Below are 20185 nucleotides of genomic sequence, written 5' to 3' on the forward strand. Positions count from 1 at the left end.
CCATATAGATGCATGTCTGGAAGATTCGACGCCTAAGACACCTCATCTTTAATTAGTATAAATTAATATAATGTTTGGATTATTTATGTCTAATTGACAGTGTAGGTGACAAGAACGTTGGAACACATTACTTGGCTTGTTGATGCAACTACCAGTTAAAATATGTCAACTATGCATTTTACATTTAAGTTGAAGACACTCAATCAACGAAATGAAATACTCTGATTTGAAGTAATTTAGCAGGCAATATATATTCTCCTCCCCCCCGACCAAAGTAATTTAGTAAACAATAATTATTTAGTGAAAAAGCCCATATTTTGTTGACGATGATCATCAAATCCAGATCGGACTTTTAGAAGGGTTTAATAAAACTACTTTACAGGTTGTGTGGTCAATTTATATATGGTTAGTTATAATCTCCATGTAGTATATAACTACACACACACACACACACATATAATACTACAACCAAACATTTACCAAACTCAGAATGAAACGTGGGTCTTTTTTGGGAAGGAAGACATCAAATGTTTGACATTTTAGTATTTTATAGAACGACACCTTGGTTTTGACCTTTCAAGAAGCTCAAACTTTCGTTAAATTGTGTTCAAAGTGGAAGTGAGATACAGTGCAATTTTTTCAACTTCTTACCTCATTTTAATTTCTTTCACATTTACGTTCAGGTGGATGACCAACCAAGAAGAATAATGTGAAGTTAAATGGAACTTGGAAGGAAAATTCATCCTGCTACTATTCAAAAAAGAATGGTGTGAACAGATTTAAAAGCCATACCAATTACTTCTTTGTTTGGCCAAAAAACCATTTACTTATCCATAAGAAAGTGAACAAATTTTTAAGTTTGACTCATAACAACTTGGAGAGCACTCGTATAGGATTATAACTTTACCCCGGAAAAAAAAATGGTTAGCAGCGAAGCACTTCACTTATTTATTGAATCATCCACCAAACAGAACTACTTTCCAAAGTCCCATGGCATGCTCTTTTAGCAATTCAGATCTTTTAGATTCACTATAGTAATTAAATGCATATTGTGTACTAGAGAAAGCGATAAAAATATAAGTTCTATGCATATAAGTAATTTCCTTTGTGTCTTTTTATTATATATAGACGGCAAGAGACACCATTTTCATCATTGGGTGCTTATTCTGTACGGTTAGCAAAATAACTGCAGCACATTTATTCCGAACTCATCTAGCCGTTCTTCTGATCCAATGGTCTCCGATAATAAAATAACACTATTATTGCTCATGAATTCCAAATTCTAAATATGTTTGATATATTGATTTTCCTTTCTGTATTCAATGCTCACAGGGACAGTAGTTTTAATGTCTGAACTTTCTGCAGCTTTAAAATTAAACCTGTTCAGCAAGAAAACCAAGTAAAAAACTTGGTCAACCTACTCATTCGAGATACGTACATCTGGGAATGAACAAAACGCCCTCGGGGGCCCCAACCGATGATCATGTGAAAGTTCAGACTCCATTCACACTTGCAGAACAAATTTTGGGGTTGGGGTGACGAGGGGACCGTTTGTTCTTTTTAACATCATTTACCAACATTTGATACTTGTACATTGTTATTTATAGCAGAGACGAGCTCCCCAATAATTCACATATCATTGTGGTAAAATAATAAAATATATAAATGCAAAACTGTGTAAAATTCATGGACTGTTTATGTTCTGTGATGTCTTACGTTCTTATTTTTGATTCTGTTGCTGTTGAAGGTTGACTAATTTAAAGTATGCTCCGTTTTTGTTTTCTATAAGACTTGAGTGAGACCCTTGCTCCACTATCTTCCCATCCTGCAAAACTGAGATTTGATCTGCATTTCTTATTGTGGACAGTCTATGTGCCACCATCAATGTTGTTCTGTTCTGCATCAATCTGTCTAGTGCTTGCTGAACGACACGCTCTGATTCCACGTCCAGTGCACTTGTGGCTTCATCAAGAAGCAAGATTTCTGGGTTCTTCAGAACAGCTCTGGCTATGGCTATCCTTTGCCTTTGGCCACCAGATAGCTGAACTCCCCGCTCACCCACTTTGGTGGAGTAGCCCTCAGGAAGACCGCTTATGAAGCTGTGAGCGTTTGCGAGTTGAGCTGCTGCAATTACTTCTGATTCAGAGGCTCCTTCCTTTCCATATAGAATGTTTTCATATATTGATGTTGCAAACAGAGCTGGTTCTTGTTGCACCAGACCAATGTGTCTCCTCAGTGATTTCAGATTGACTCTCTTGATGTCCTTCCCTGTGCAAGAATTTGGCATAATCTTGTGAGCACAGCAGGAGCAAAAGGGTACTCGGGAGGCATTTGATACATGATTGCTTGACAATTCTTGGTATAAAGGAAATCAGACAACACAATGCCAATAGACCTCCAAGATACCAATCAATATGTGATACGACAAAGGTTTGCAAGAAGGTAATACAGAAGCAATTAAATTGAATGGAATGATTGAGAGCTGCTACAGAAAGTCACGACATCTTACCGTCAATCATCACCTTCCCAGAAGTTGGATCATAGAACCTGAGTATAAGGGAGACAACTGAACTTTTACCAGAACCACTTTGCCCCACTAAGGCATGACTACTGCCTGAAGGCACTTTAAGGTTAAAATCCTTAAAAACGATCACATCTGGCCTCGAAGGGTAGCTGAAATTGACACTTTTAAGCTCAATAGTTCCCTCTACCGTCTTTAGATCTTCTCCAGTATCACTCATTACTCCTGACTTTCTATCCATCAGATGAAAAACTGATGCAACCATTTGATTCCCCTTCAAAAGGTCTGGAGCGAGAGCCAAAGTCTCCCCCATGGCCAGTGCTGTTACTATCAAAACCATAAACGACTTCATTATTGATTTAAAGCTGGCAAGCTCCTTTTCCATCAGTACGGAACCATACCTGTAGAAAGGTGAAACAAATCTAAGCTCGAAGGCATACCATTTGGAGGTACAAGACAAAGAAGCTAAAGGCATATTCCTACCACAAGGCAAGACCATAAGATGAGAAAATAAAGAACTGGGAAATGCCATAGAATATGCCTGCAATGTGACCCCGGTTTAATGAACGCTTGGAAGGATCAACAAGCTCATTAGCATAAAGTTCAAGGACTTTATCTTCAGAACAAAATGCAGCAACAGTGCGTATGTTACTCACAGCCTCCCCAGCCAGCATGTTGGCCTTCAGATATGCTTTGCTCAAGTTGCCACCGTATCCTTGAAAGAAAAGTTTCTGAAATAATGGAAGTTAATTAAGATATAAAATGGGCGCTAAATTTTGATGTTAAAATTTGGGGAAGAGGCAACCTCACTAATGTGACCACTAATGACCAAAGGATATGTGGCCAAGACAACAAGCGTTAGTCTCCAGTTCAACAAGAAGGCAATAATAAATGAAGCAACGACTAGACCAACATTCTGTAAGAGAATTGTAGACCGATCAACAACTATAGTTCGTAACAAAGTTGCATCAGTCTCTAGACGTGATGAAAGCATAGAACTAGTGTTGTCCGCATCATCGAACCAGCCAATTTCATTCTTCAAGATAGCTGCAGTCAGAAGAACAGCGGCGAGTAAGTGAAAGAGAGAGATCCATCATGTTCAAACCAATGATAGCCAAATTATTTTATTTACGTATTTTAATGGAAATCTTGCAAGATGGAAATGCACAATAGATTCAGAACAAGAACAAGTAGGCAAAGCATTTATCAGTTGACGACACTTACCAGAAAACAGAGCTTCTCGGACACGAAGAGTAAGTCGCTCACCCATGATTCCAAAACAAAGGTGTTCAATTGCATGGACAATGACGGTTACAACTGCTGCCCCACAAAAGAGGAAAGCAATTTTCTTGACCTCACGACAGGTAGTATCCCAGTCCATGTAATATGATACCAGAGCATGAGATATTCCTAGAGCAAAAAGAGGCATCTGTGCTCCAGCAATAAATGCACAGAAAGTCCCTATAACCCCATAGTACCAATCAGGCCCTATCATGGAGTATAATCTTTTTGCAGAAACATGCCTTGTCTTGCCCATACTATCCACTTCATCAGCATCGACACGACCAATAGATTCTTTATCTGATCGAAAACTACCACCTAAGCTTGTCGTTGTACGGGATAATTCTCTTGAGTACCTTATGCTGCAGTCACCAGAAATAAATAAACATCACTGTGGGGAGAAGCTAGAATTTGCCAGATTAGATTTTTTCGTTAATGCCACTTGACCAAAGACAAAATTATGTGAGTTATCTTCATTGGATTAAGCTAGTTGCAAATATTCATAATCTCCAATGAAAACGAAGTACCTTGACGGCCGCCCCAAGCTAGGACCTACCGAAGGGTGTCTTTGCAAAGAAGCTGCCTCTTGGAGTTGAACAAGAGATGCATATGCACTATTCGCATTGGCAATGAGCTCATCATGGCTGCCAGTTTCAACAATCTTCCCTCCTTGAACAACGGCAATCACGTCTGCGTTTCTGATTGTGGAAAGTCTGTGTGCTACTATTACAGTTGTCCGACCTACCATGACACGATCAAGAGCCTCCTGTACGCTCTTCTCAGACTCTGCATCCAGAGCACTGGTTGCTTCATCTAATAAAAGGATTGATGGATTCTTCACTAAAGCACGAGATATAGCAATCCTTTGCTTTTGTCCACCTGATAGTTGTATCCCTCTCTCACCAACCTTCAAAACACAATAAATATCAACCATTGAAGAAAAAACATCCATCAGATTTTTATTTGCTAGCATTTATTTAAGAGAATGTTTGGCAAAATTATCACTCAATAAAGTATACTTTTTTTTTTCTGTACTTCAGGTATGCACTGTCCAATTTCTTTCTAAGAATTGATTCACCAATTAGCAATGCATTTAAATTCCCTGATGTTAAGAGTTGTTAAATGTAGCAAAAACTCGGATGAAAAATCAATTATTTATAATAACAGCATGATCATCATTTCTCACTTTCCTAGTTCCTTCTTCCTTCCTTATAGACCCCAAGTTTACTGTGAAACAATTCTAGAAATAGAAAATGAGAAGTGCTCCGCAAATACAAGGTAACATCACCAAAGGGTGAAGGCATTTTGGTATAATAGAAGGTTAAATATGCATAGATTTCATAGGTCTTGCCTGAGTTTCTAATCTATCAGGAAGATTGTTAATGAAAGACTGGGCATCTGAAAGCTTCACAGCTCGTTGAAGTTCTTCAAGAGTGGCATCATCTTTTCCATACAGTATGTTCTCCCTGATGCTTGTAGCAAAAAGGGCAGGTTCTTGATTAACCAACCCGATTTGCTGCCTTAGCCATTTGAGATCAAGTTCCGCAATGTTATTCCTGTCCAGTAAGATCTGTCCAGAAAAGGGTTCGTAGAAGCGCTCAATCAGCGATATAATGGTGCTCTTTCCAGAACCACTTCCCCCAACAAGGGCCACAACTTTCCCTGAAGGAATGTCAATATTGAGGTTGTTGAAGATAACTACTTCAGGGCGAGATGGGTAACTGAAACAAACGCCTTTGAATTGAATGTGACCCTCTACTTTGCTTAATTTATAACCAGTTTTTGAACTGATTTTGCTCACTGTGTCCCTCTCTATCATCTGAAAAATGGGATAAGCAGCTGCCTTTGCTCGTACAAATGCGGTGATATCTGGCGCTGCCTGTCCAAGTGACCTGAAAAGCAAAATATAGCCTTCACGGTACTTTATTGAGGAACGAGCTTAATCCAAGATGCTAGTTCTGCGTTAGAATCTATCCGACACTCATGACTGCAATTAATTCTATAAAATATGTCATTAATAGTTATGCACTACAAATAAGAGAAGTTGTCGGACCAATGCAGAAGATCAACCCGTACTTCCATTCCTAATCTATCCTCTAATTGTCGTCCATAAGTTTTCACCATTCATTCTATTAGAATGTAAACTCGCCCATTCTATTATATTTAGCTGGCTTCACTTCATCGGTGTGCTTATCTTTAATTAGGCTGCCATGTAATAAGGACAGGTTTGAATCTGAGGAAGACGGATTAATTATTTTCAAATTTAGTAAGATCTAAGTGCTACTTCTTCCAGTTATCATCACCTAAATGTAAATGAGCAAAGCCAGATAACGTAACTCGTTCCTGGACAATATTCTTGATTATGAAAAATAAAATATATTTTTGCTCTGGCTGTTATTTTCTGCCATGCATATCCAATCTAGGGGATAATTTTTTTGTTTAGGTAAATAAGACAGACCAGTTCAATTTAAAACGTTGCAGTGTCACCAAGAATAATTCCATCTTTTAAATACATTAAATAGTACTCATCATGAGTATCATCTAAAAGCTCAGATATGCTTACAGGCCAGCGATAACAACGTTGAGCATGGTAGTGAAAGACTCTCCACCATTGGCGATATTCTTGTGAACAACGATGCTAGTGAACCAAACAAGCAGGGACCATGAAAGAAAAAGAACACAGTGCATGGAGCCAAGTCCTAAACCCTTTGCTAATCCCGTTTTTCGACCGTTCTTGTAGGTGTTCATTAGGGCCGTTTTGTATGATCTTACAGCTCTTTCTTCTCCTGCAAATGCCTGTACTGTTCTAACATTGCCTATCACCTGAAACCCACAAACAAAAAGAAAACAAGTGCCATTCTTGAGTCTTCTTTATATACACACACACATGGACACACAATATTAAGTCAAGCATTTCGCCGAACACGAAAGGGACGGTAGTTAAATTACTTCTTCAGCGATTTCACCAGCTCTCACGTAGGATTTTCGAACTTTGGCAATTAGCCCAACTGTGACGTAAGCGTAGAGACCGCCAGCAAGGGCAATTAAGGGCACAATGGAGAGTGTCACTAAACTGATCTGCCATACTCGCGCGAATCCGATAATAAATCCCGATATGAATCTGCTAATGTAGTGGATGAAATTCCCTACCTGCAAAACCCGCCATTTCATGTGTGATTGATTTGAATATTGCACCCAATTTGAATTTGCAGTTATTGAAGTCATTGCATATAAAATAAAATCCGGAAAGAAATTAACAAAAAGGGGAAAAAATAATGAATGTAAAGCGAAAAATGATACTCCCCATAAGTTGTCTTATTCAATAACTTTGCTTCTTTCTACAGCGAATTACAGTATATTCCTTGTAATAATGATCTCCTAACGAGGAGTCAAACTTTGTGCTTTTACGAGGGAAGGTCAACAATTGAGAGAAAAGACAATAGAAAATTCATTTAGATACACCCAGGTAAATAAAAATAAAACATGGAAAAAAAGTATAATTTGATATGCTGCCATATTTATTTTTAATTAATTACATAGCTGCACTCAAAGTTCAATCTGAATTTTTAAGTCCTCAGAGCAACCAATGCCCGTAAATATAGAATCCACATTTCAAATTAATGAATAAGAATCCCATGTCGTGAAATTAAATTTATGTCATGAAGATTAGAGTTCAAAATAATAAAGTTGAACATATTTATATTGAAAGATATATAGTATAATTTTAAAAAAAATTCTAAAACTTTAAATTAAACAAACACAATATTAACTTTTCCTCATAGTATAGAGCTTGTAACAGTACGGTTCAATATTTTTCACGTCAATTTTATAAGAGAAAGACCTTAATTGTGTGTTTGCTTATCCCCATTCCAAAAGCGGCATTGCAATTTATGAGACAAAATTACTTTCACATTGCTTTGGCCGAAGTGATTTTATTGTAGTGGTTATATAATTTGAAAGCGACAAGCACGTGCAGTGAGAAATTGGAAGTAGGTGGTTTCCAATATCCAAGTAAATATTGAACCATGCATGAGCAGTTTCATATATACATGTGAAGATAGAAGAGGGAGGTGAGCAGTTAAAGTGGGAAATCAATAAACTTGAAATTAAAAGAGCATAACTAATCCCACCCGACTTATAAATGCCAACCCCACCCCCCACTGCAATTAATTCCCCTCCCATTTAAAAGCTTGTGTCAGAATTCAGAAACCTCCTCTCTTTCCTTGGTCCAACACAACACAGCACAGCACAGCACAACCACTGGCCTCTTTTTTGACAATTCCAAACAAACCTAACCAAGTTTTTGAGATTTCCATAAACGCTAAAAGTTTATATATGATTTCAACAATTCAGTGACCAAAAGTCGTCTTTTTGGAATATAAATACATACATACCTTCTCTGATAATGCATCTTGAACGACAATAATGTCACTGGTTATAGCAGAAATGACCTCTCCAGTTGAAGCCTCTGTGTCAAAAAGACTTATATCTTGACTCAGCATTGACCTTAAATACGCCATTCTCATCTTCGCCGCTTGCCTTTCTCCTGTATGCATCCAACAAGCCACCTCTGCATGCACCACCATATTCAATCAGTTTGTTAATTGATATGGCCATAATCAGTTAATTATAAGTTTATTTTATTAAGTTCGTGTGTGTGTGTGTATACCTGTCCAAGAAGAAAATAGTATTGCTATACTCAGGTACACGAAATCCAATGAATACTGCAAAATATATCACACCCGAGTGAACATTCATAGCATATATATATACCACCAAGAGCATGATAACACAGACAAAGAGAAAAAGAATTTATTGAGAGCCATCAAGGAAGGGAAACCCCAAAATGTTTCACTTTTGAAAAGGGGCATGTTCTTGTATCTGCAATTAAACCAGATTAGGAAAGCCGAAAGGCGAAGGCGAAGGGGAAAGGAGAAGAAAGAATGGCCATAAGCATGGATATATACATGATGAAGAAGAAGAAGAGTGAAAGTGGTGGGTGAGAATGAATTAAAGTTGAAACAAACCTGAGCAACTTTGAGGAGAAGCTTCTTTGGGGAAAAGATAAGCGAAGCCAATGATGTTGATCAACTTTCCGAAAAAGATGAAGAAAATAGGAACAGAAGCGCCATGAATACAAGCGCCAACAGATCCAACAGCCATGAGCACGTAATCATAAAAGTCAGCGAAGGAGAAGAGCTTTAACAAGGGAACTTTTTGCTGCTTTTTTGGCTGAGGATCTCCTTCTTCTTTTTCTCCTTGGCGTCGTCCATGGAGGTGGTGGTTTTTGGGCCCAGAAGAGGAAAAAGAGAGAGAAGCTTGATGGGGAAATAAGGAAGGAGTATAGCTGGGAGTGCCTGGAAATGGAAGGTAGAGTTAGTGAATGTGAGAGGGCGATCGATGCAGAAGAAGGGAATTAAAGAGAGGGTGGTGAGCTGTGATGTGAACGTGCAATGAAGGAACCAACAGGCAAGTTAGGAATCGGGTAGGAGGATGGATGGGTTTTTTTTTTTTTTAGTCATTTATATAATTATATAAGTCGTCTAATTTAATGCAACGCATTTTTGAAAATGAGACTTTCACTTGCCTAATGTTTTAGGGGTGCGACTATTGATTAATTTGCAGGGTTTTATATTACTAAATTATATTTCATTGTTATATCGGTGACACGTCATCTTCAAAGACAGTGATGAAAATTAATCATAACTCTAATTATGAACTAATTTTTAATTAAAAAAACTACAAGGACATTGAGTCAACTTGACCAGGGTTCTGGAATCTAAAATCTATGTCTGAAAATTAAATTATGTGCATATAGGTCATTTTGGCTTATAAATTTTGACCCCAGATCAAGATTGTAGAGGAGGAAGCTTAGTTTATAACTTTTAAATAAGAAAATGCAAGTATATGAGTGAATATCTAATAAGAAAATGGTAAGCTAGAGTATATATATGTGTGCGCGCTATCATAATACGTAATTAAGTCTATTTGTGACACCCAATGCCATTGAAGATTTGTTTCGTTGGTACTCTTTTTTCCTTTGGCACCTGTGAATGCAATGTCTATTATGAGATTGGTGTGCCTGAATTTTGTGATAACATAAGAAAAAGTAAAGAAAAGTGGCTTCGGGGTTTCCAGTTTCAGTGTTGTGTGATGAGTTGTGACCCCCCAACCATTATATTACTTACAACAACCCACCACATGAGATATTAATTGATTTTGTGTAGGCTTTAAATTAAATTGTGTGCTTTTTTTCTTTTCCTCCCCCCCCCCCAAAAAACAAAAAACCCGGGTGCATTAAATTGCTGAGAATGATCTATTGAGCTTAACTATGAGTAAGAGTAAGCTCCAGTTAGCCTTTTAAGTACCCACTCCTGGATTTGTGTCATCCCACGTCAGGGAGATTTTCTTAAGAATAGAAAGAAAAATGACAACCGCCACCAATAGAGAATTGAAGGTGAACACACATAAATTATTAATATTTTGGGTTTTTTCAACCATAATTTACACACCCGTTATACCACCGTTAATGAGAATTGAAATCACGACCTTATGCTTAAGAAAGATATTAATGAAGACATTTAATATCTCCAGCCTATAAGGCCCGAGGTTTGGGATTTTTTTATTCTGTAGAGTGTATTTTAGTATTTTTAGACTTGTAGTGTGGAATATACTCCGTTTTTTATTTTTTGCCAGCATAGAATATACTCCTATTATGATAGTATATAATATGCTGTATTTATTTAAAATTTAAAATATAAAATATAAAATAATTGCACCTTTTCATAATAATATCAAACTTCTTTATACTACCGACATCAATCTCAAAAAGTATAATATGAAATACTAATGCTATTGAAGTAATACTCCGTGTGTGCGTGGTTGTACGTTGTAAAATAAAATTATACTCTTCCGGTCCTTAATATAGAACCCAATTGTTGAATTGATTTTGGTCTTAAATATAAAACCTATTTCTCATATTTATCAATTTTCTTTAAATTACCCCTATAGATACTCCATCAACCATAATCAAGTAGAAGAGAAGAGGGGGTATTAATAAAGATGATTATGGTATTTTATGAAAAACGTGTCACATTTCTTATAATTAACTAACTTATCTAACTTCCTAAATCTAATCAAATTAGTTAAATCTTATATTAAAGACAGAGGAGTTAAGATGCAAGTTTCTAATCAATCTAATTATCGTTACTGCTATAAATAGAGAGATTATATTAAAACCAAGTCTAATAATTAAATTATTGTTTTTTTCCTACTGCTATAAATTATATATTATAAGTGAATGTATACAATGTATAATTGAAATGTTGTTACAATAATTGAATATTTTCTTATTTTTTAAACTATGCAATTATATGAAAATAAATAAACTGTATATGAATCTCGAAGCATCTGAATATATACGCTGAGACTGCGAAAGTTGAGGCGTATCATCAAATGTAATTAGAACTTAAAAGCTAGCGGTGATGTTTTGATGAGACGGCGTGTGATGATGTTCTATCGTGACCCCAACTCCTACTCATTTGGATTTGGACCATTCAATTAATTGACCTCCCCCTCTGTTTTTGTAAGACAAAAATGGTCTAACTTTAAAGCTATGAAATTAATAAACGTAAGAAATATTAAATGAAAGAGACGAAATGACTAAATTTCTCTATTTATTAAGACTAAACTTCATTCATTACCCAGATTTTATATTTATGATCAAATATTGAAATATAGTAATCATGTGAGCTTGTAATAAACACATTGGAAAATAGTAACATTAGATTTACCATTTTCAGCATTTGTTATCATACTGCTGAATGAGTACAAATGTGGGTTATATACGTGTGTGTATACTCATTCAGTCCTAAATGTAAGACACATTTTGCAGTATAATTTTACACTACAAAACGGTCTTATATTTATGATTGGAAGATTAATCACATAGACCAAGATTTTAATTAGCAGGCATTGTGAATTTGTAATTAATAGAGATTCCCTCCAAATATTGCTCGTTCTGTTTCCTTACAAATGTGATTAACCCAATTCCCCTTTAATTTTTGCTTCTAATAGTAGCTCCTTGCTTTTTATTAAATTATGCCTCAAGGTCCATGCACTGACAAAAAGACTAATAACTCGCTGCATTTGAAAAATTCTGTTTTTAAATTGAGAGTGCCCTACAAAATAAGCTATAGTATTTGATGAGTTTTATATATATGGCCATACAAAATTCTGTTTAAATCCAGTGACCAACTCTTAAACGAGAACTAACGAGTTTCTCTATGTCTGTAAACAAAGAAGTGAACTAAGAAAGTAATTAGACAAATTAATTAACATGCTGTGGTCCCGTTTATTTTCATGTGATCATTGTGTGTGTGTGTGTGTGTGTGACCTAGCCACTGGATAACTCATTCCTGATGAGTAAAGGCAAGATGTGCAGCCTGCATACAGGTTTGTCACATCAAGAATGAATAGGAAGATAATAAGTCGTCTATTGAATATACATACACACACAGATATATATATATATATATATATATAAACTATTAATTTGATAATGCCAATTTGATAGCTAGGATCAGCGTATGTAGTTGATTTTCTAACCATTTGTCTTCTACGGGCAAAGTGCAAGTGGACAAATATGTATATCATCAGCAATTGGGAATTTGTTAGCACGGCTTTAAATAAATATGAAGTTGTATGTATGTGGCTTTCCGGCTAAAGCCTAGCTAATAGGAGTACTAGTAACTGGCAATTGACAATTCCTTTCAACTTATGCAATTAATGTTATTTATAACAATTTTGGGTTCAAACTCAGAACCTCATTCAAACTAGACGAATGGTGTTACTGCTGAGACAACTAGTTATCTAACGTAATTTCTAAATTTCTTCTCAACAAGCTAGAATTAATTATTAAAAATGTTGTCTTAAAATTGATACTCCATCCATCTAGTAGTTCACAATATAAATTATTTTAATTAATTTATTAGAATTAAAAAAATTGTAATTAACTCGTTAAATCTGTTTCAAATTAAATTTTTTTTTTTCAACTTTACACATATTAAGTGTGGTTGTGAAGGAAAGAGAAAAATACGATGAGTCAATACATTTAAGCATTAATTATAGAGATAAAATTGATAGATAAATATTAATTAAATAATTTATATTTTGGACCAAAACTATTATTTTAGAAGCAATTTATATAGTGAATTAGAGGAAGTATTGCAAAAAGATTATGATTGAAGGTACCTTTGGAAATAATGAATAAATGAAAGGAGACAACCCGTGTGAGTATAATCCAAACTCTAAAGTTTGACTGTATTGTTAAAATTTAAAGATTAGTAGAAAAGACACATAGGAAGTTCACTGAAAAATCCATGCATTTTATCAAAAATAAAAAAGAATTAATGCAGATAATGCTAGAATCATGAAGAGCTTAATAATAAAAGTGACGAGGGGCGTTGACAATGAATGCAAAGAATGCAGAAGAGTGACAGAAAGGGAAGGCAAACGAGCAGCCACAAAGTGGTTGGAAGTTTCCTACAACCCATAAACCCAACAAAGTCGTTGGAAATCTTTAATGCCTCATAGCCAACCTAGAAGTTCATCCTCCATTAATGCACTTTGACAACTATACTTTCTGTTTTTTTTTTATGTAAAAAAAAGTAGGTGCAGGTGCTCTCTTTTAATTAAATGAGTGAATTAATCAAATTAATTACAAGTTTATGAGTAGCATTCGCAATAGGACTAGCATCTGTGTGTGTTACTTATAGTTTTTTAACATGATTTGTTAATATATTTATGATTTTTATTATTAACTTAATTTAATTACGTACAGTTTTATAGCTTAAACAAATATAATAAACGAAAACGCACGTGGACCTGTTTTTACCAGCAAAGATTTTCCCCGTCAAGTTGGATCCAATTTTTTTTTTTTAAAAAAAAACTCACAAAGCTCCATCCAAAAACTAAATTACTATTTTGATGTCCATATTTAATCATAGATTTTTTTATATATTTGTATTTATATAACTTAGTGGTCGGCAAAAAAGAAATTCATATATATTTAACTTCGTGAACTTTTCGCTCAATATGTTATCGCTTATATATTAACTGATATAAGAAATATTTAAGTGAAGTCACACGTACGTTTATCGACATGTGAAATGTATAGAGAAAAAGCAACATTTAATTTTCCTCTTCAATTTAACAACAACTAGTGCGTTGGACACATTACTATGAGATGCTACTCATAATGATATTTAATTTTCCTCTAATTATATTTATAAGCCAGAAAGAAGTTTTATTTTTTGTCCTATGCATAAATTTTGAGTAGAAAATAATCTTATCCCATTTAAAAGTCACATCATCAAATTTTTTACAATTTTAACATTCATTTATTATTATTTTATACATAGCCTGTTCTTTTCTTTTAAAAAATTATATCTTAAATAAGATAACATTAAAAATTTATCAAATTTTAATAGACATTATTAATAAGCTTTAAGGGTTTTTATGATTTCAGAAAAATATGTTAAAAGTAATTTATAAACAAAATAAAAAAAAATGTTACTTCTGATTTTAAATATAAGAGCTAGTTTGTAATAAAATTTATGTTACAAACTAAATCTTATATTTAAAACTGAAAATAATAATAATAAATATCATAAGAATTAAAGGAAATTAAAGTTTGTCCTACTAAGATATGCGAGATTTGCAAGAGCCCCCTAAAGACAAAAAAACAAAAACCTTTTCATTAATTAGCTTGAGCCTTAAAGTTCTAGTTCTACGCAAAACATGCTGGCAAAAAAAAAAAAAAAAACTGCCTAGAACATGCAGATTCATCGAAGAACGTAATGACTTCTTTTAATTGGCCAAAAAGAAAATCGAAGGAGTCTACGTTCATGATATCACAACTCATAAATATGTATGTACACAAGTCAAATACAGGTGATGGATATTAGTTGTGTTCATCACTATATCCATCTGTATCTGTCTTATCTATAATTTCATTAACTTGCAAACACAATGGCACTATTGAACCTTTCGGGTTTTCAGATAACGTCAAGTTATTGACAACCTTGGAATTTAAGGACATATATGGTTCTGTTTTTGTTGTCAAAATAATTTTATAAAATTGTTTTTCAAAAACAAGTTTTGAAAATAAAAAATAAAAAAATCTGTTTGGATGATTGTTTTAAAAAAATTATATTTGAAAATAAACATACTCAAAAAGAAGGGTGAAGTTTTAATGAGAACTCAAGTTTTCAGATGATAAAAAAGCTATTGAACAGAGAAGAAAGACTTTCCCAATTTTCCTAAAAAAAAAATAAGACATACAAAAACTTTTGTTTTGTTATTTTTAAAAACACTCAATTAAAAACAAATAGTCAAACAAACAGGTCCTAAAAAAATTTGTTAGGTCCTAAAACAGGTCCTAACAAATAAAAAATTGTTTTCAACACTCGAAAACAAACAGGTCCTAAACTTTCGGTTGATTGCCCACTCTCATCTTTTATTATCTTTAACATGAAAATGAGACATGATAATACATAAATCAAGTAAGAATTGAAAATAAAAGACGTGCCTTAACTTAGCTACTCAGTCAATTCTAATAATTAATGATACCATGCATATATTAGTATATTACCATACTTCGTGTTAAATTAAATAGGGCTAGTACAGGATAAGGATTTGATGATGAAAGGGCATACATACATATTGACACGGAAAAAACGATATGTTGACTTAGACATATAAGCAAAAGTCTAAAACAAATACCAAAAAGGAGATATATATTTTTTTTTTATAAGTTTATATAATGCCTATTTTAGTCCAAATTAAATCTTTTACATGATGGAGTTTGTAAGCATGAGAATGATCCGAGACAATAAAATAACATATGAGATTCATGAGCTCTATGATATATTTTACTTATATTTACGCTGTATTCTGTATTAATTTGTATCATTAGAAAAAAAATATTGCCCATAAGTGTTTATCTCAGAGGAAAATTAAATTGAGACGGTTAAGCATATGCGATAAGGACGAGAGAAGAGCGGAGAAGAAAGTCAGAAACCTGAGCTGTGTTCATCGTTGAATTAGATGCCCATTTGTACTTGTATTTGGTAAAAAGGCAAGCACTATCATTTAAATATGTAATCCTCAGCAAACTTTAACCACAAAATAAACTTCCAGTTCCACACATTTTCAGCCTAATTAAATTCAACTTTGAAAAATAAGCTCTCTCATAAATTTTATCAGTTAGTCAGTAAGGTTTCTTCATCATCATCATCTTTTGCATAGTCTCTTCTTTTGATACGGTCAGGTTTGAGTATCAGTGGGCTCATACAGGAGGCAGTTATTTCAACGATATTATTTTCATCTACGTCTCAACCTTATTTAATTAAGACAGATCGAGTTTTTATATATTTTTCACTAAAGTCCCTCTTCTCTATACGGATTTTCTGACTAGAAATACACCGTGCATAAACACATTTTCCATCCAACATAATTAAGAATGACATAATATATGAGAAAAAATTAGGTATATAGTATTTCAGAGACAACGCACACAATAACTTCATGTAATTAAAATTTTAACCCCAACTGCTCTGGAGATATTTGAATAGTTGTTAAAGAAAACTATCATATCTCTTTTAGCGGTTTGGAAAATACTACCTCCAGTCTGAGTAATAAGAACTAGTTGACTAATTTGAAGAATTAAGAAAAAAGTTAAGTTAGTTATTTGTAATAAATAGGCATTGTCTTTCCTAAAATATCCTTACTAATCAAATAGACTGGTTAGAACTACTATATTAGAAGAATCACCTTGAAAAAATACATAAATATGAGAAATAAAATGGATTGAAATCTTATATTTAGGACTAAATAAAAGTCAAACAGATCTTATATTAAGGACCGGAGGTAGTAATTAATTAAGAGGCAATAATGCAATGTTTAGGAAAAACCGTTTACATACTACACGCCAAAAGAATTTATAAATTACTTCTTTTTCCTCATACAATAATTTCAAGCTGCAATAATCATTCTTTCCCATAAGCTGCACCCAGAATTTTTGTTCAGTATCTAATGATGTTATTATCATCCCTAAAACTTCATTCACAAAGACAAAATAATCCAACGACACCGTCTCATCTTATCATCTAATCTCCTAAGTGATGACAACATAAACTCAACAATATCAGTAAAGTTTATGTTTATCTCAGCTCTTAGTTCAGTACTTTACAGATTGGATTTTCTTTGACCGAAGCATGCTCCACTTAACAAGCATGCTTCTCAAGGTATCTATACGCGGCACTAAAACCCTATATCACTTCAACTTAGTCAACTGCAACAGTTAAATGTCATATTCATGTATTTACATAATGAAACCGCCCATTTGATTCAAAGCTACCTGCAACCTAATATTAAGAATTGTAGAGCAGCAGCAGCAAACATACATTTGTGGAACCATATGGAAGAGCTTTTGAAACTTCAATCTTTTGCCCAAACGTTACTCTTATAAAATCATGTATAAGCACAAATTTAGTTTGAGGGGCGCTACACTCTTTTGGGGAGGAATTTTCTGCACAAACCAGATAATTTACGACTGTCAAGAGTTCCGAGAGGGAGGAGAGAAATCTCCTGCACAAGATATTCGTTTTTCACGGAGTAAAAGTAAAATAAAATCATTCATCACTCCTGTACTAAATTTCGACGTCAAACCAATGAGAATGTCAAGGCACAATGCAGAACCTGGCGGAAAAATTTTGCTTAATACAGCCTAATAATCACCCGCAGAGTCTTCGATTTCCTCTGATTTCACAAATAAGTAAATATAAGCTATTCGTCCTGATAACCCACAGAATCGATATATGTATGTGAGGCAGCGGATTGGCAATATTAGGTGCTGATGAACTTTCAGCAGCCCACTTCATCCTATGGTTAGCTTGTTTCCTCTGTTTTTTCCCCCCTGGGATATTACTTGATACTCTGAGGAGCCTGTGCACCTGTTAAGATAAAACTCTGAAATAATGTAATGAAGCATGGTGAATCGATGACCAAGGAAGATGACCAGAGAGAGAAGGGAACATGCTTGTCATGTGCAAAGGTTGTTAACGATTACTGTGGAATCCTCTCCCTTTTTCTCTCTGAAGTTTCTCCTTTACCTGTGGTTCAGTTCTCTGATCTCAAAGTTTCTCTCCTTTTTGATTCATGTCGTTTTCCCTTATGGTGTAATTCTTCCGTTATCATTCTCCTTTCAAGTTCCAAGTTGCATGTATATCTTGTACTGATTTTTGAGTCATTGGAGTTCAGGTAAGCACTATATATTCCTTTGAATTCTGCTACTCTGTGTGAGGTTCATAGCAGGGGTCTATCTTCGAGCAAGACAATAACATTCACAGTATAATAGATCCGAGGGAGCAAGTGCTCATTCATTAGTTGAAAAACAATGCAAAGCTGCAAATCTTCTCCGTGGCCCTTCACCTTTAGAGTAACAGAAGGGGGAATGGGCTGTAGAATAATCTGTATGCTTCAACCAGGCCACTCAAGATCCTCAATAACTTCCATCAGTGCTGCAGACTAGAATTTGACGCCATAATTGAAAGATAAGTTGCACTGCATAACATTCTCCCCAACAAACTACACAAGAGAGAAATGCTCCTCCTTTCAAAGTCTACGTATTTCCCAAAGCTCAGTAACAACAGAAAAATGTAAGTCGAAGTGTAATTCAAAATTTATTCAAGAATATAAAAGGGTCTATATCTAAGCTGTAATTAAAAACCTGTGACCTGTAAATTGTCAGTTTCCATTGGTCCCTTTCATCTGAAGCAAGGAAAATAAAGGTCTGCTAAAGAAAGAAACAGGTCCATCAACGTTAAAACGTCTCAAATTAGAGAGTAATATTAAAAACGAAGGCGATTACATACTACAGTCAACGAATGACGAGTATTACCCCGTTCCAAACGGGAATTTCAAAAAGAATGATGGTTCAAGCAGCTAGGATCACCGGGCATTGTGAGCCGGGGGTGCAGCGGCCTGTTATCCTTCCACTGTAGAGAGCCAGAGGTGTTCGCTACTTGTGAAGCCAGCCTCACGCATTTTCTCCCTGTCTAGGAGGCCCACGAGACTCAAGACCCCTCCGTCTAGACTCAGCTCCCGACTTGGAACGGGTAAGCCAGCGAAACGCAGCCTCCAGCTCAACCAGGTGACGCCTGAACTGTGTACCATCAACCCGATACCACTACTTGGGTTACAAGCTTGGGCTACCAAGCACGGCGAGAAGGGGGCCTTTCAATCATTTATATTCTGCCATTTCTTTGATAAAATAGGCGATGTGGGACTCCCAAGTGATTTTCTCTTCCTTCTTCCAATACATCACCTTTCTTTATTATTCTTTTATTTTTTTTTGGAAAAATAGAAAACTCTAGAGTCACGGGAAAACTTCCAAAACGCAGAGGACAAGGGACAAATTGGGAAAATAAAATTAAAACAACAAAAAATAGAACAAAATAAAAAACTAAATAAAAACGCAGTGAAAAGTCCGCCATCTAACATAAGAACGTGATATGAGAAAATATTAGAAATTCTTCAATTTTATCGAGTTATCATTTTTAAGAAATTTTAGAGATACATTATTACAACCGCTTCATTTTTTGTTCTGGGTACAATATTACAACCGCTTCATGTTATAAAGTGTTAAATCCTAAGTGTTTCTTTGGAAAATTTCAATAGAAGTTCCAAAAAAAAAAAAAGAAAATCCTCTTACTATTAGGCTATTCTCTCATACTCTCGGGTTGGGGGGGGGGAAGGCAATAGAACTATGAAAAACAAAGGATAGGATCCAAAATCAAGCAAAAGGGAATAAACAAGCAATAGTGACAAACTGATAGCGCATTTATGAAGGGTTGTTTATTTTTCAACGGGAGGAGAAAAAACTACATATGTTAACAATTCTATGTTGGAAGTAAGAACATTGACCCCCAAGAGTATCCCTATTTATAGAGTTAGTTTGTACAATCAAATCATGCATTGAGGGACTTTACAACAAATTGAAGACAAAAAATTATATTGTCCATCTATGTCTCAGCCCTGATACCATAGATGGAAATTGATATACTTACTGTTGATTTTAGTTCAGCTTTCTACAAAAGCCAACCTGATTTACTAACTAAACCTTTGAACGAACAGAATAGTAAGCTGTACCCATAGTGCCATATGAGTCTTCCAGACCAGAAAACAATAGAGTAAGAAATTTGTTTCAATACAGATTTAGTAACATAAGTTAATGAGTATTAATCCTAAACTCCATAGTGTTAAAAAAAATTTCTAGCTACCGGCTTAGCTGCAAACTAGATGGTTTATAATGTTGCAAGA

The 20185-nt window shown here is 34.7% G+C and overlaps 1 protein-coding gene across 1 annotated transcript; it reads right to left on the reverse strand.

Moving 5' to 3' along the window:
• Positions 1–1554: 1554 nt before the first annotated feature.
• LOC114714092 (ABC transporter B family member 2) lies at positions 1555–8837 on the reverse strand. The gene is made up of 12 exons (XM_028898781.1): positions 8830–8837; positions 8472–8526; positions 8197–8372; positions 6752–6952; positions 6366–6625; positions 5154–5694; positions 4330–4709; positions 3746–4164; positions 3327–3568; positions 3005–3252; positions 2510–2922; positions 1555–2268 (listed from the first exon to the last, which is right to left on the reverse strand). Exons 3-12 carry the CDS (start codon positions 8356–8358, stop codon positions 1721–1723), a joined length of 3414 nt encoding a protein of 1137 aa, XP_028754614.1. The 5' UTR covers positions 8359–8372; positions 8472–8526; positions 8830–8837; the 3' UTR covers positions 1555–1720.
• Between the last annotated feature and the right edge of the window lie 11348 nt (positions 8838–20185).

Source organism: Neltuma alba, unplaced genomic scaffold, assembly GCF_004799145.2.
Source record: "Neltuma alba isolate B1F8T4 unplaced genomic scaffold, ASM479914v2 tig00011485_pilon, whole genome shotgun sequence".
Classification (NCBI taxonomy): domain Eukaryota; kingdom Viridiplantae; phylum Streptophyta; class Magnoliopsida; order Fabales; family Fabaceae; genus Neltuma; species Neltuma alba.